The sequence below is a fragment of the Octopus bimaculoides genome, chromosome 1 (genome assembly GCF_046866305.1).
Source record: "Octopus bimaculoides isolate indiv1 chromosome 1, ASM4686630v1, whole genome shotgun sequence".
NCBI lineage: Eukaryota > Metazoa > Mollusca > Cephalopoda > Octopoda > Octopodidae > Octopus > Octopus bimaculoides.
The window spans coordinates 770,285-785,614 of record NC_142928.1 but is presented as its reverse complement, the minus strand read 5'-3'; the positions used below and the strand labels follow the sequence as shown (position 1 = coordinate 785,614).

Genomic DNA, 15,330 nt, shown 5'->3' with positions numbered 1-15,330 from the left:
TTTGTTGCTATTCTTACCTTACTGACAACACCTTTGTACATGGCTTGCACAGTTCTCACTAGCCATTTGTCTACATCTAGTTACCTTTGTGGCCACCAGAGCTTGGTGTGTTTCACCCTGTGTTAGGGTCATAGGCCTTCTCTCAATCAATGAATGCGAGGTGTTGTGGTGAGTTTTTTTTACTTAGCACTCATGTAGTCATTTTACGAGGAAGAGGGTATCTGTGGTACCCCTTTCTGGCACACAGTTAATCTGCATCTCATCTAAGCTAATTTCATTCCTAATTAGTTGTGCAACCTATTGGTATTTTTGCTGTTTTTGAACTTGATGTTTCTTTCAAGAACATCTCTGCCTTTGTTGCATCTTATGAAGGTATGTATGTGTGTATGTGTCTGTGCACCTCAACCAGTCACCCTCTTTCCAGCTGTGGGAAGGTTCGCTTTAAACTTTCTACTCTTGTAAGTTGCAAAGTGGCCCTACTAAAGTTGCTGTCACATAAAAAGCACCCAGTATCCCCTATAACCCTTTTGCATTCAGATTACTTTCTCAAACCCAATGCTTATTTATTCATGTTTTGACTTGATCATGCATTATCTCAGAGCTTTGAGATTTCTATGATGTGATTGTTTTTATTTTTAGAATGACATTGTAGGGTCAGTGTGATAGGCTGAATCTGGCCAGTTTGAGCATAAAACAAGTAGAATATTTGGGCTGGGTATAGCCAGTTTAAATGCTAAAGGGTTAAAGCAACTGATGTTAAGAAGAACATCTAGCTGTAGAAACCATTCCTAAACTGAGACATTGGAGTGCAATGCAGCACCCTGACTTGTTTTGTTCCTTTCCAACCATTCAACCTATGCTCACATGGAAAACAGGCATAAAATGCTGCTGCACAAACAGGCAGACAGATTACATGTATTCTTACATTTGTATGTCTGTATGTATGAATGTGTGTGTGTGTGTGTGTGTGTGTGTGTGTGTGTGTGCATATAACAGTGTTGCTAGAATACAGCTAGTTGTGAACTGGAGCTTGCTACGTATCTCTTTCTTATAAAAAAACCAATTACTTGATCTTAATTAATAACTTGCATGAATAATATTCACAAATATAAAATTCTAATTTCCTTAAAGAAAAATATCTGAAATGTCATTTACTTTTTTAATAGTATTTTGTGATCGGTAATTTGAATGATTGCTTTATTCTTTAACTGTGTATTGGTATTTTATACTTTTAAGAATCTTAAACTAAACCCAGATGAAAAACAAAAAAAAAAAAGATTAAGAAATTAGTAATATTTGGAAAGTATTTATTTATCATGCAACCTTTGTTCTAGACATTTACAATTCTATACAAATAAAAAATTAAAAGACAAAAAATGGAAAAAGCAAAACTTAATCGATTTTTTTCTTGTGAAATCGAAAACATTAAAGTGCTGAAGAGTTTTTTGATTGTGAAACAAATTATATCGTAATATTACTTGTATGATTTTTGTGGGTTTTTTTTTTTTAATGTTCTGAAGAAACCTTAGAAGTAGAATGAAGAATCTAGCTAAAGCTACAAAACAGTGTCATAGCCCAGTAACCAAGATTCTAGAACCTTTTTAATTCTGTCTCAATACTTTTTAATTTCCTAAAATAAATACATACCTTTATTAGATTGTTGAAAAAGTATAGATTTTGGTAATTGCCAGCAAGGACACAGTATTTCGTTTTGAAACTGTACTATACTATCACATGCATTAAAGGTTTACAAGCCAATATAGTGCCTTACCTTGTGTTAACTGTGAGGTGTATTTACTTTTAAGTTTATAGATTTGCTATATATATATATATCATCATCATCATCATCATCATCATCATCATCATCATCGTTTAACGTCCGCTTTCCATGCTAGCATGGGTTGGACGATTTGACTGAGGACTGGTGAAACCGGATGGCAACACCAGGCTCCAATATATATGTATCTATTTGTGTGTCTGTGTTTGTCCCCCCACTATTGCTTGACAACTGATGTTGGTGTGTTTACATCCCTGTAAATCAGCAGTTCAGCAAAAGAGGCCGATAGAATAAGTATTAGGCTTACAAAGAGTAAGTCCTGGGGTCGATTTGTTCGACTAAAGGTGGTACTCCAGCATGGCCGCAGTCAAATGACTGAAACAAGCAAAAGAATAAAGTACTGGGATTGGTTTTATTCAACTAAAATCCTTCATAGCAATGCCCCAGCATGACCACAGTCCAGTGACCGAAACAAGTAAAATAGATTTCTTTATTGAGCCATGCAGGGTCGAACACGGAGGGGACAATACAATGTAGAATTTTTCTTTTCAAGACCAATCAATAGGGATTGAAAACATTTTGGGACATGTACAGAAAGAGATAAAGAGGTAACATTTTAACAACAGAAATTCTCAAAAGGGGGAGAAAATAAAACATTGACTTGGGTTATCTGTGGAAAGAAAAACCTATGAAAAAACCATGGTAACCTCGGAAAGAAAAAAAAACATGAGAGTAAAGCGCCCTTTCTCTTTTTGTTTTATGGGTTCATGCTCAAAGTAGGTCTGTCATTCATGCGTACCATCCTTGCTACATTCATCCACCTTTTATTAAACTTTTCATTAGACAAGACTTCCCTCTCTACCCTTACCTGCCTTTTCAAGTAATACTTGAAAAAGTTGTTGAGAGGTTGGCCAGAGAGGAAAGTATTTGTTTTTAAGCCTTTCAAACGAGTCCCCCCCATACACATTCTTTCACTATAGCCACCAGCACCATGAAAACTGCTTTGCCTTCCCGGTTAAAGGAAGGTGGCAGGGCAATATTTATGATCGACTTGTCTAACATCCGGACTTGTCCCACACGACAGCAGCCATTCAACATAGGCCCACAGTTCTGAAATATTTGGACATTGCACGAGTGTGTGCAGAACAGTTTCATCATTCTGACCACATCTCGGGCAGGTCGGTTCAGTTTTTCTTGATCTGTGTCTGTAGACCTCATCTTGGATGAGCAATGTTCCTCAATAGCACTAACAGGCCAAGGATTTCTGGAAATTGTCCATAGGTCCTGGCTCAAAAGTGGTCCTGAAGAGGCGAGTCAGGTATTCCCTATTGACACCTAGAGTCTCCTCAAGAATGTCATCGCACCTCCTCTCTATCAATCATCTGAAACAAGTAAACTTCTGTGAATTCAGTTTGTGAATGGCAGAACTAAGCTATATATATGTATCTGAAACAATTATAGAACTTCTGTCTTGTTAATCTTTGCACCACAGAAAATTTAAAACAAAAACAAAAAAAAAAAACTATTTTGAGTTTCTTTCATTGAAGTTATAGATACGTTATTGTAATGTTTTTCTCATATTTTATTGTGCAGTGTCTTCGTTATATTTGTGAAACAATGGATCGCAGTAAACTCGGAATTTCCGGGACGTTTTATTCAAATTTATCATCGAAATCATCCCAGACTCTTCAGTGTATATTTATTTCTTCATACCAAAATGCTGCCATTTCTAATACACATGCAAGTAAGTGTGTTCAATATTTTCATGTTTCTTTTTTTATCGTTCTCAGAAATTTCTACACAGTCCTCGTAGAGACACTGACATGACAGTACAACTCAAAAATTTACTTCCCAACCATGTGGTCTTGAGTTCAGTCCCACTGCATGACACCGTGGGCAAATCTCTTCTATTATTGCCTCAGGCTGATCAAAGCTTTGTGAGTGGATTTGGTAAACAGAAACTTTTAAAAGGCCTTATGTGTGTGTGTGTGTGTGTGTGTGTGTGTGTGTGTGTGTGTGTGTGTGTTTATATATATATATATATACATATATATATATATATATATATATATATATATATATATATATATATATATATATTCTTATTTCTTTACTGCCCACAAAGGGCTAAACATAGAGGGGACAAACAAGGACAGACAGATGGATTAAGTCGATTAGATTGATCTCAGTGCGTAACTAGTACTTATTTAATCAACCCCGAAAGGATGGAAGGCAAAGTCGACCTTGGCAGAATTTGAACTCAGAATGTAGCGGCAGATGAAATATCGCTATGCATTTCGCCTGGCGTGCTAATGTTTCTGCCAGCTCGCCACCTTAAAAACTTTCTGCATCATGAGCAGCTTTCTGTATTTCTCATTTCATTCATTATTCTATTTCTGTACTACAATGCTTCAAGCAAACTACAACACTCTTTTTCAAAAGGAAATGTTTCATTATGTTTATATCAAATCAGACAAATTTCTCATTTGACCAGTGAGACATTGATGATGTGACAGCTGGAGGGAAAAAGGACTGCTCCAGCTGGTACTCATCATCAGTTGATTAGAGTGGAGTGATGCACAGATACAAACATGATGCCTGCTCTGGGAATCAAACCTACATTCTTGTGATTATGAGCCAAAGTACCTAATCACGGGGCCACATTGCTTTTGACTGTGTAACATTATGACTTTCAATGTTACTAAAGAACAGTTTTTTAAGACAGATTTTAAAAATATTAGAAATAAACTTAGCAAAGCAAACTGCCGCATGTCTTCACATGTAGTGTCTGGAAACGATTCTGAAAAATCAGGACTATTAATATTTGAAAGAATTCTTGAAAGCATCTGGTTCCTAATCAATAGCTGGCTGAGAAGAATCACATGATTTATCATTGATTACACAGCAATCTAACGTGATGTGCATATCTTCATTAATTTGGTTCTTTATATTTAGCTTTTATTCCAACAAGTTTGGAAATATTTAACTTGAAGTAAAATATTTTACATTTTATAAATTGGTTATTCTAAGTGCAAACAATTTACATCATTGTCATCATCATTGTTTAACATCCTGCTTTCTATGCTGGCATGGGTGGGATGGTTTGACGAGAACCAGCCAGGCAGAAGCTTGCACCAGACTTCTCTAACTATTTTGGCAGGATTTTTACAGCTGGGTACCCTTCCAAACACCAACCACCCAGCAGAGTGGACTTAGTGCTTTTTACGTGGCACAAGAACAGGTGAGGTCAGTTTTGGTAAGGTTTTTACAACTGGATGCCCTTCCAAACACCAACCACTTTACAGTGTGGACTGGGTGCTTTTAAGTGGCACCTGCACTGACAGGGTCACCAAGTACTTGCAAGACAAAAAAAAACTATTTTGAGAGAGGAGGGAGCATCTTATATATTATTATTATTATTATTATTATTATTATTATTATTATTATTATTTTTTTTTTATTTTTATTATTATCAACATCGTTTAGAGTTTGTTTTCCATGCTTATATGGGTTGGATGGGTTTGACAGGAGCTGGCTAACTAGAGAGATACACCATATTCCAGCTGTCTGTTCTGGCATGGTTTCAACAGCTGGATGCTCTTCCTGATGCCAACCATTTTACAGAGTGGACTGGGTGCCTTTTATATGGTACCAGCACATGTGCTATTTATGCATTGGCATGTATTGATGATGATCATGGGTAACTACTCAGGGTAGGCAGTTGGTGACCTTTATGTTGTAAAACACACAAAAAATAAGCGAAACACAGGGTGAGAGGCTGAATCTGGCCAGTTTGAGCATAAAACAAGTAGAATATTTGGGCTGGGTCAACTTTGCCTTTCATCCTTTTGAGGGTCAGAAAAATAAGTATCAGTTATACACTGGGGTCAATGTAATTGACTTAGCTCCTTCCATGAGATTGCTGGCCTTTTGTCAAAATTTCAAATCATTTTATATTTTGCAGTTGTTTAAAATAGAATTCACATTATTTAGAAATATATGTTTCAAATTTAATTTCCTAAAGCACTGGAGATTTCAATTCAAACAAAATTTGTTTTTTAAAATGTGATGAATAAAATTAAATCTTCAGCATAATAAAATAAAATAAAATAAAATATCCCTAGAGCTGGTTTACAGTTTTCCATTTGTTTTTGCATACTGATGAAGTCATTATTTATTCATTCATTTGTAAATTTTTTCTCATTTCTCAAGAAACACCTGAGGTTAGTTCATCTCTAAGTAGTGAAAGCAAAACCTACCTGTGTGTATCTTGTTTGTCCCTCATGGTTCATTTGCCACTTGCTAATTCTCCTGAAGATCAGAGTAAGAGAAGGGTAAGTACGACATGAAAACACTGTATTGCTCTTAACGATTATTAATTTTATAAGGATTGTTGATAATAAAAACAGCAGAGCTACTAACAAAATTCTCAGAAGTACACACACACACACACGCACGCACGCACACACACACACACACACACACACACACACACACACATATATATAATCATCATCATCATCGTTTAACGTCCGCTTTTCATGTTAGCATGGGTTGGATGATCTGACTGAGGACTGGCGAACCAGATGTCTACACCAGGTTCCAATCTGATTTGGCAGAGTTTCTATAGCTGGATGCCCTTCCTAACGCCAACCACTCTGAGAGTGTAGTGGGTGCTTTTACGTGCTACCGGCACGAAGGCCAGTCAGGCGGTACTGGCAACGGCCATGCTCAGAATAGTGTATTTTACGTGCCATCTGCACAGGAGCCAGTCAAGTGGCACTGGCAATGACCTTGCTCGAATGTTTTTTCATGTGCCACCGGCATAAGTGCCAGGAAAGCGATGCTGGTAACGATCACGCTCAAATGGTGCTATTTATGTGCCACTGGCATGGAAGCCAGACAGCTGCTCTGGCAATGATCACGCAATATATATATATATATATATATATATATATATATATACTCCAATCTAGTGATCATAAGTTCAATTCCCGGACTGAATGGCACATTGTAATCTTCAGCAAAACACTTTATTTCATGTTGCTCCACTGAGTGACCCTGCAACAGAATAGCCTTCTGATCAGGGGAGATGTTGGCCTGCTCACTTTGCCAGCAGTGTGGCATCATTTGAAAACTAAAGAAACAACACAAAGTGCATTGTGATCAGTGATATATAACATCTGATAGTCTAGTCCAGTGGTTCCCAAAGTGGGCAATACTGTCCCCTTGGGGGCAGTGGAAAGATCCAGTGGGGTATTGAAGAAAAGTGGGATGATAATGGGGTGCCCCAAAAAGGGTGGTAGATGTAAAAAAAAAAAGAAAAAAATATTAATTGGTTAATTAGGTTTAAGTTTTATTTGTGTAGGCGCAGGAGTGGCTGTGTGGTAAGTAGCTTGCTTACCAACCACATGGTTCCGGGTTCAGTCCCACTGCGTGACACCTTGGCAAGTGTCTTCTACTATAGCCTCGGGCCGATCAAAGCCTTATGAGCAGATTTGGTAGACAGAAACTGAAAGAAGCCTGTTGTATACATGTATATGTATATATACGTGTGTGTGTGTCTGTGTTTGCCCCCACCCCCCCTACATCGCTTGACAACCGATGCTGGTGTGTTTACGTCTCCGTAACTTAGCGGTTCGGAAAAAAAGAGACCAATAGAATAAGTACTAGGCTTACAAAGACTAAGCCCTGGGGTCGATTTGCTTGACTAAAGGCGGTGCTCTAGCATGGCCGCAGTCACATGACTGAAACAAGTAAAAGAGTAAATACCTGGAACCATGTGGTCGGGAAGTAAGCTTCATACCACACAACCACGTGTCTTCTCATTTTGACATCATATGATTGTTGTAAATAAAGGCCATACATCTCCAATATTCTATCAAAACCTGTCTTGCTTGGAAACAGGCAGTTGTTGGCAACAGCAAGAGCACCCCACTGTAGAAAATCTGCCTAAAAAAAACTGGAAAAGTGGACATCAACATCAAAAGGACGCTGATATTTATATAATCATGTACACCCATCCTTCAAACATTTCATCTTGTGTTTATGTTAGACATCAGAACCATTAATTTTATTCTATATTTACTCCAGCTGGCCATGGACCTTGCAGAATTAATGGTTACTGAAAACCATCAGACTGTGACAGATCACTTCCTGAATTTGATCTCCTCCCCTCCCATCAGTGGAAATGTTCTCACTGTAAGTATTAATCTTCATCCATGTTTCTCCTCTTCAGTTTTGATAAATAATACTCTGCCATCAGCTCCAGAAAGATTTTGGTTATATATTTTCTTTTGGTGCAAGCATGGCTGTGTGGGTAACGGTCTTGCACTGCAATCATGTGGTTTTGGGTTCAGTCCTACTTCACAGTACCTTGAGTAAGTACTTTCTACTATAACCCACTGCTGACCAATTCCTTGTGAATGAATTTGGTAGATAGAAACTATGTGGAAGCTTGTCATATATTCATCTGTGTGTGTGTGTGTGTGTGTGTGTGTGTGTGTGTATGTGTGTGTGTGTGTGTGTGTGTGTGTCTTTGTTTCACAACTGGTGTGGGTTTGTTTACATTCCCATAACTTAGTGGTTCAACAAAAGAGTCCAATAGAATAGGATAAGTGCCAGACTTTAAGACAAACATTTTGTGTCTGAACCTGCTTAGACATCCTAAGAATTAAAATGAAAATATTCATTCTTAGAGGCAAAGTAGCTGAGTTCCTTTTGAGTGTTGGGCCTCATGGAGGCAAAGTAGCTGAGTTCCTTTTGAGTGTTGGGCCTCATGGAGGCAAGGGGGCTGAGTTCCTTTCGAGTGTTGGGCCTCATGGAGGCAAGGGGGCTGAGTTCCTTTCGAGTGTTGGGCCTCATGGAGGCAAGGGGGCTGAGTTCCTTTCGAGTGTCGGGCCTCATGGAGGCAAGGGGGCTGAGTTCCTTTTGAGTGTCGGGCCTCATGGAGGCAAGGGGGCTGAGTTCCTTTTGAGTGTCGGGTCTCATGGAGGCAAGGGGGCTGAGTTCCTTTTGAGTGTTGGGCCTCATGGAGGCAAGGGAGCTGAGTTCCTTTCGAGTGTCAGGCCTCATGGAGGCAAGGGGGCTGAGTTCCTTTCGAGTGTCAGGCCTCATGGAGGCAAGGGGGCTGAGTTCCTTTCGAGTGTCGGGCCTCATGGAGGCAAGAGGACTGATTTCCTTTTGAGTGTTGGGCCTCATGAAGGCAATGACCTAGACCTTTAGCATTATGTCGTGCTTGAGAAGAAGACCTATCAAGCCAAGCAAAATTGCAGTTGTGGCAGATAGTGGTGTCATGCAAATTGGTACCTGTGCCACTGGCATATAAAAGCACCCTGGTGTCACGTAAATGGCACCTGTGCCACTGGCACATAAAAACACCCATTACACTCTCAAAGTGGTTGGCATTAGGAAGGGCACCCAGCCATTGAAAACCATGGTGAAGCCTTCCAGCGTGCCAGCCCAGTCAAACTGTCTAACCCATGCCAGCATGGACAACAGATGTTAAATGATGATGATGGCCTTCATGTATAGAATGCAAATAATGATTTTTTACATGGTTCACTTTTTCTTAGTAAAACATCTCAGAATAAATAAAATATCAGCTGGAACTGATATTTTGTAGAACTCATCTCTCTGAAGAGAATTATTGATGTCTTTCTAAAAATACAAAGCATCATTTCATCTCTGTAGGTGTTCTATGTATACATAAACATGTTCCTATAATTCCAAATTTAGTTCTTATCCTTTATCTGCCCACTTTTATTTTATGTATCTATGACACAAGGGAACACAATCCTATCTCCTGTACATCGATTCCTCCTCTTGACCATGAGTGACATGTAACTAAAGCCTTTGCAATCACTTCAAATACTGGTGTTTTATAACCATTTAAAATCTCTTCAGGTGAACGTACATTCGCAACAAAGCGAAGTTTATGTCTCAAAGACTGAATTTCCTTGTCAAGGACCAGAAAACACTTCATCCTGCAATAGTTACTATCTCCAAAACACTGGAATCTCAGATGAGGTTCTGCTCCAAAATCCAGGATGCTACTGCTGCTGTGTTGTGCTGATATACTTAAGACCGTATCCAGCGAAAGGCATCTGTCTGACCTGAAGGCACTTACGAATACAAACAGTGAACATGTGTGGCTTAATGGTTAGGGTGTTCAGTTCATGGTGGTGTATTGTGTCCTTGAGCAAGACACTTTATTTCACATTGCTCCAGTCCACTCAGCTAGCAAAAATGAGTCATACCTAGATTTCAAAGTTCCAGCCTTATCACATTCTGTATCAGGCTGAATCTCCTTACGAACAACGTTAAGGGTCTTCGTTAAGGCGGCGAGCTGGCAGAATCGTTAGCACTCTGGTATTTCATCTGCTGTTACATTCTGAGTTCAAATTCTGTCAAGGTCGACTTTGCCTTTCATCCTTTTGGGGTCAATAAATTAAGTACCAGTTACGCACTGGGGTTGATATAATCGACTTAATCCCTTTGTCTGTCCTTGTTTGTCCTCTCTATGTTAAGCCCCTTGTGGGCAATAAAGAAACAAACGTTAAGGGTATATGTTGTTTGGTGAGTGCACAGCTACATGCACATTAATTTCATGAGAGGGCTGTTCCATTTGACCAGATCAACTAGAACCCTTGTTGTCATAACTGATGGAGTGCCAGTTTTTTGCTAATATACACCAATCTGCATTCCCCAGTCATGCTCTCTCCTCTCACTGCTACCACAAAAGTCAGTGTCACTTGCAGACAGCTAGTCTCATACCAATTCCTTTGAAGCACTTTTGACTCATTTATCTCCCCTTCTCTCATTACCCATATTGTGTCCAACTCATCAGGCTTTACACTAACTAATATGTCCGGGCCTTCCTTCTCAGACTGTTTGACCATGTTGTTCGACTTTCTAACTTAAACCCCGCTTACCATGTCCCCTTCACTGAGGATCTGGCAGGGTCGATAACTCTCGTTGGTTGACCACATGCCACTTGGTCATGGCAGATGAAGATGTATCTTGCAGAGATGGGAACTGGCTGGGACTCTGCTTGATGGGTTGTCTGGGAAGACCTTGGAATATACTGACAAATGGTAAAGGCAGCAATGTGCTGTTTTTTCTCTGAATAGCAACTCTCTGGAATTTCCTTGTACATGTCTTTCTTGCTGTTGTCATTTTGCAACAGTTTATGCAGAGCATTAACAGAATCAATCTTATTAGTCTTAAGAAGCCAACAAAACCCATGGACTCGTGACAGATGTTGGGGCTTTCTTGTTTCTATCTGAGATGTATTGTTTTTTTTTTTTTTTTACACACAACACATCTAGAATAGATTTTCTCTCAAATGAAAACCACTTGTCCTGGTGCCATATATAAAGAACCGGTACTGGAGCCATATGAAAAATGCCCCCAGTACACTCTGTAAAGTGGCTGACATTTTGGCTGTAGAAACCTTGCCAAAACAGAAAATGAAACCTGGTGTGACTCCTGGCCTCGCCATCACCTGTCAAAACATCCAACCCATTCTAGCATGGAAAATAGGCATTAAATGATGATGAAGATTGGCCATTTTGATTTAATGCTATTTCAGTTGCATACTCTGAATTTTTATTCAACCTGGCAACTATTTGCAATATCAGTGAATATATCATTCATTGTATTTTTTTTTAATATGTCACAGGTAATGGATCTTGTCTATGCACAATGATGCAAGTATTCATCATTGACAAGATCCAAGAAGGCTGAAATGCATCTGGTGTTCTCCCTAACCATTGTTGAGATGATCTTTCATCACCCTCTGATACACATTGTGCTTTTTTTAACACAGCACGTCTATAAGAGATTTTATCTCGGATGAAAACAATACCATCTTGCCTGTTAGTGGTTTATATACATTAAGTATGATACGTAGGGTGGATGTACATGGCTTAGAGGTTAGGGTTTTGCACGCATGATTGTAAGATTGTGGTTTTGGTATTGGAATTGGGTGTTGTGTTCTTGAGCAAAATACTTTATTTCACTCAGATGACAAAAATAGTAATCCTGAAATGGACCAGCATCCCACCCAGGGAAGGCTACTTATGCAACATCATCATCATCATCGTTTAACGTCCGCTTTCCATGCTGGCATTTCTCTAGTTTTTCTACCCTATATATATTTTCTTAATATGATTTTCGTAATTTTGAAGAGAGTCAGCACATATAGTCCTATTTGCTGCCAGCTATAACTGCACTTGCACGGTGGATTCAAAATATTTTAATCTATAAAGATGAAACATGCTGTCTATTTGTCCCATAATTATACATTAATTATAGTGCCCTTGCTGATGAAAAACATGGATAGCAAATTATTTTATTTGTTCATTGATGTTCGAAACCTAGGTACAAGTGGTAACTATTGAAAGTGTTTTTATTTTTCGTCCCCTTTGAAATTACTCTTAACCATGATTTGGGCTTTGACTGCTCCTTTTAGCATGTAAGGTGTCCTGTTAGGGTCACCTCTTTTGTGTATAAATGTACACTAATTTTATATATATATGTGTGTGTGTGTATATATTTATCTCTCATGTATTTACATATTTCTCATTCGATGATGTCCTGTACTTGATGTATTTTATTTATATATACACATGCACACACGCACACACACATACATATGCATATTGATTCCTGTTTATATATATATAGACCTAGGAAGACATGGGAAAATGTAGACAAGGGATGAGGTGATGAAGCATGGTCTTTGAACAATGGGTCTCACAGAAGCAATGACAAGTGATCAAGACCTTTGGCAATTTGCTGTGCTCGAGAAGACTTCTCAGATTAAGTGAAATTGTAGTCGTGACTGGTCCTGGTGGCACATAGAAAGCACCCATACCAGTGACACATAAAAGGCACCCCACTACACTCTTGAAGTGGTTGGCATAAGGAAGGGCATCCAGCTGTAGAAACCATACCAAATCAGATTGGAACCTGGTGCAGCTCTCCAGCTTACCAGTTGCAGTCAAACCAGCCAACCCATACCAGCATGGAGAGTGAATGTTAAATGATGGCAATGGTGTTGTTTATACTTTAGTTTTAATGGCTGCTAACATTGATAATTAAGTATTGTTATTATTATTGAATATTTTCTATAATAAAATATCCATTGTCATAATTCCATAATGATAAAAATTGTCAATTATTCAAATGGCTTTGTATTCTCCATTGTTGTATGTGACAACCTCGCCCACCCCCAGCTGTGCATATGTGCTGCAGCTGCTCATAGAAGGAAGTTGGCTTACTGCCAATATTCCGGTTTATTGTTATTTGTGACTCTTGAGTGATAATTATGGTAACACTTTCTAAAAGTCCAAATATTTATTCTTTCGTTATAAATAATTTCATGAAGTAAAATTAATCATTTGTATCTAATTGTATAATTATTTTCTGCAGGAAAACATTGTAAACACTTGCTCAGAATATGATGGTTTTAAATCAATTTTCTATTTTAAGAAGATAATTTGATAAAGTCTACATAAAGAGTAAATATTCATATTTGCATTGATTTATAAGATGATAACATATGGCAATTAAACAACATTGATCTCTGTTGTTGATCCTTTCATTAATTTTAGATCCAGTAAATTAATCTTTGCTCTTTCCTTTCTTTGGTCTATTGAATCTCATCTATGCGAATCAAACCCTTACTTTAATTTCAATCTTGTCCTATACAATACTTCTGAAGTTTATTATTGATGTGCTATACAGTACAGAGTAAACCATGTATATGATTGTCTTCTCTCCATGAAGAAATTGTATATATATCTAGCCACTTCAATTAAGGACCTCACTAAACTGGAAAATCCAATTTGCATAAATAACATGCTGCTGGCAGTTAGGTCAGTTAATCAGTTATTGTTATGCCAAGCAGCAAGCTATGTATAATGGAGATATACTATATGGCATATCTATTATGGTAGCACAAGTTTTAGCTGTTGCTGTATGTGTACATGAGTTGGTTGGCACTCTGTCGGTTACAACGACGAGGGTTCCAGTTGATCCGATCAATGGAACAGCCTGCTCGTGAAATTAATGTCCAAGTGGCTGAGCACTCCACAGACACATGTACCCTTACCATAGTTCTCAGGGAGATTCAGCGTGACACAGAGTGTGACAAGGCTGGCTGTTTTAAATACAGGTACAACAGAAACAGTAAGAGCGAGGGAAAGTTATGGTGAAAGAGTACAGCAGGGTTCGCTCCCCCCACTGCCGGAGCCTCGTGGAACTTTAGGTGTTTTCGCTCAATAAACACTCACAATGCCCAGTCTGGGAATCGAAACCGTGATCCTATGATCGCGGATCCGCTGCCCTAACCACTGGGCCATTGCGCCTCCACATGTGTAGATGAATATACTGGGTATATGGGGATAAATGTTTATATTACTTTGGAAATACAAAACTGGAATGATGCGGAGAAGATTAGCATGGCCCCAACATGAAGATGACATGCAAGTTCATGAAGCATTCTGTATTTTAAGAAAATAGGTGTGGGAATAGCTGTGTGGGTTACAAGCTTCCAGGTTCATCCTCACTGCACAGCATCTTGAGCAAGTGTCTTCTGCTATAACCTCAGGCCAACCAATGCCATGTGAGTGAAATTGGTAGCTGGAAACTGTATGGAAGCCTATGTGTGTATGTATGTGTGTGTGTGTGTGTATATATATATATATATATATATATATATATATATATATATATATATAATATAATATAGGATAAAATCTTTATAAGAATTTATCAAGTAGTCAGCGTGAAAAAAACCTCATAATGAAAAAAATTCATCATTTTTTTCATAAATATATATAATTTATATAAAGGGCATTAACTGTGTAGTAATGCCTCACGCTTCGAGGGACTAAATAAGTCAAAAACTACCAAAAAATAAGCAACATATTTACCGAAAGCGAGGGAATGCAGCTTTCAAAATTAATCTCTTAAAAACATTTAACTTAACGGTAAACCACTGGTTTCTCAATGAAATACAGAAAAACTGTGAAGTAACCTGCATCTTTTGTTCATCAGTACACGTATTGTCGAGATACATAAAAATAAACAAGAATCAACATACCACGATGCATCCAACACAGTACGATGACTTCTGTTCATAATTATATATCCGTTGAAAGAGATTTGAATTTATCCGGTTGCATCTCAGTAACATGTGCTTATACAGAATAATATTCAGCACTGAATATATTCTAATTATTTATAATATAATATAGGATAAAATCTTTATAAGAATTTATCAAGTAGTCAGCGTGAAAAAAACCTCATAATGTAAAAAATAATGAAAGAAATTCATCATTTTTTTCATAAATATATATAATTTATATAAAGGGCATTAACTGTGTAGTAATGCCTCACGCTTCGAGGGACTAAATAAGTCAATTCGGTAAATATGTTGCTTATTTTTTGGTAGTTTTTGACTTATTTAGTCCCTCGAAGCGCGAGGCATTACTACACAGTTAATTCCCTTTATATAAATTATATATATATATATATATATATAT

At 38.0% G+C, this 15,330-nt stretch overlaps 1 protein-coding gene and 1 pseudogene across 2 annotated transcripts in view; both read left to right on the top strand.

Moving 5' to 3' along the window:
- The window catches only part of LOC106881984 (serine/threonine-protein kinase 36), a 177,170-nt gene that overhangs the window by 66,440 nt on the left and 95,400 nt on the right, over positions 1-15,330 (top strand). For both annotated transcript variants that reach the window (XM_089347358.1, XM_089347369.1), the window contains 3 exons: positions 3,371-3,521; positions 5,990-6,111; positions 7,871-7,978. In XM_089347358.1, coding sequence (XP_089203484.1) covers positions 3,371-3,521; positions 5,990-6,111; positions 7,871-7,978 — 381 coding nt within the window. The remainder of the gene's footprint in view (positions 1-3,370; positions 3,522-5,989; positions 6,112-7,870; positions 7,979-15,330) is intronic.
- Positions 14,200-14,296, top strand: LOC128250135 (U6 spliceosomal RNA; annotated as a pseudogene).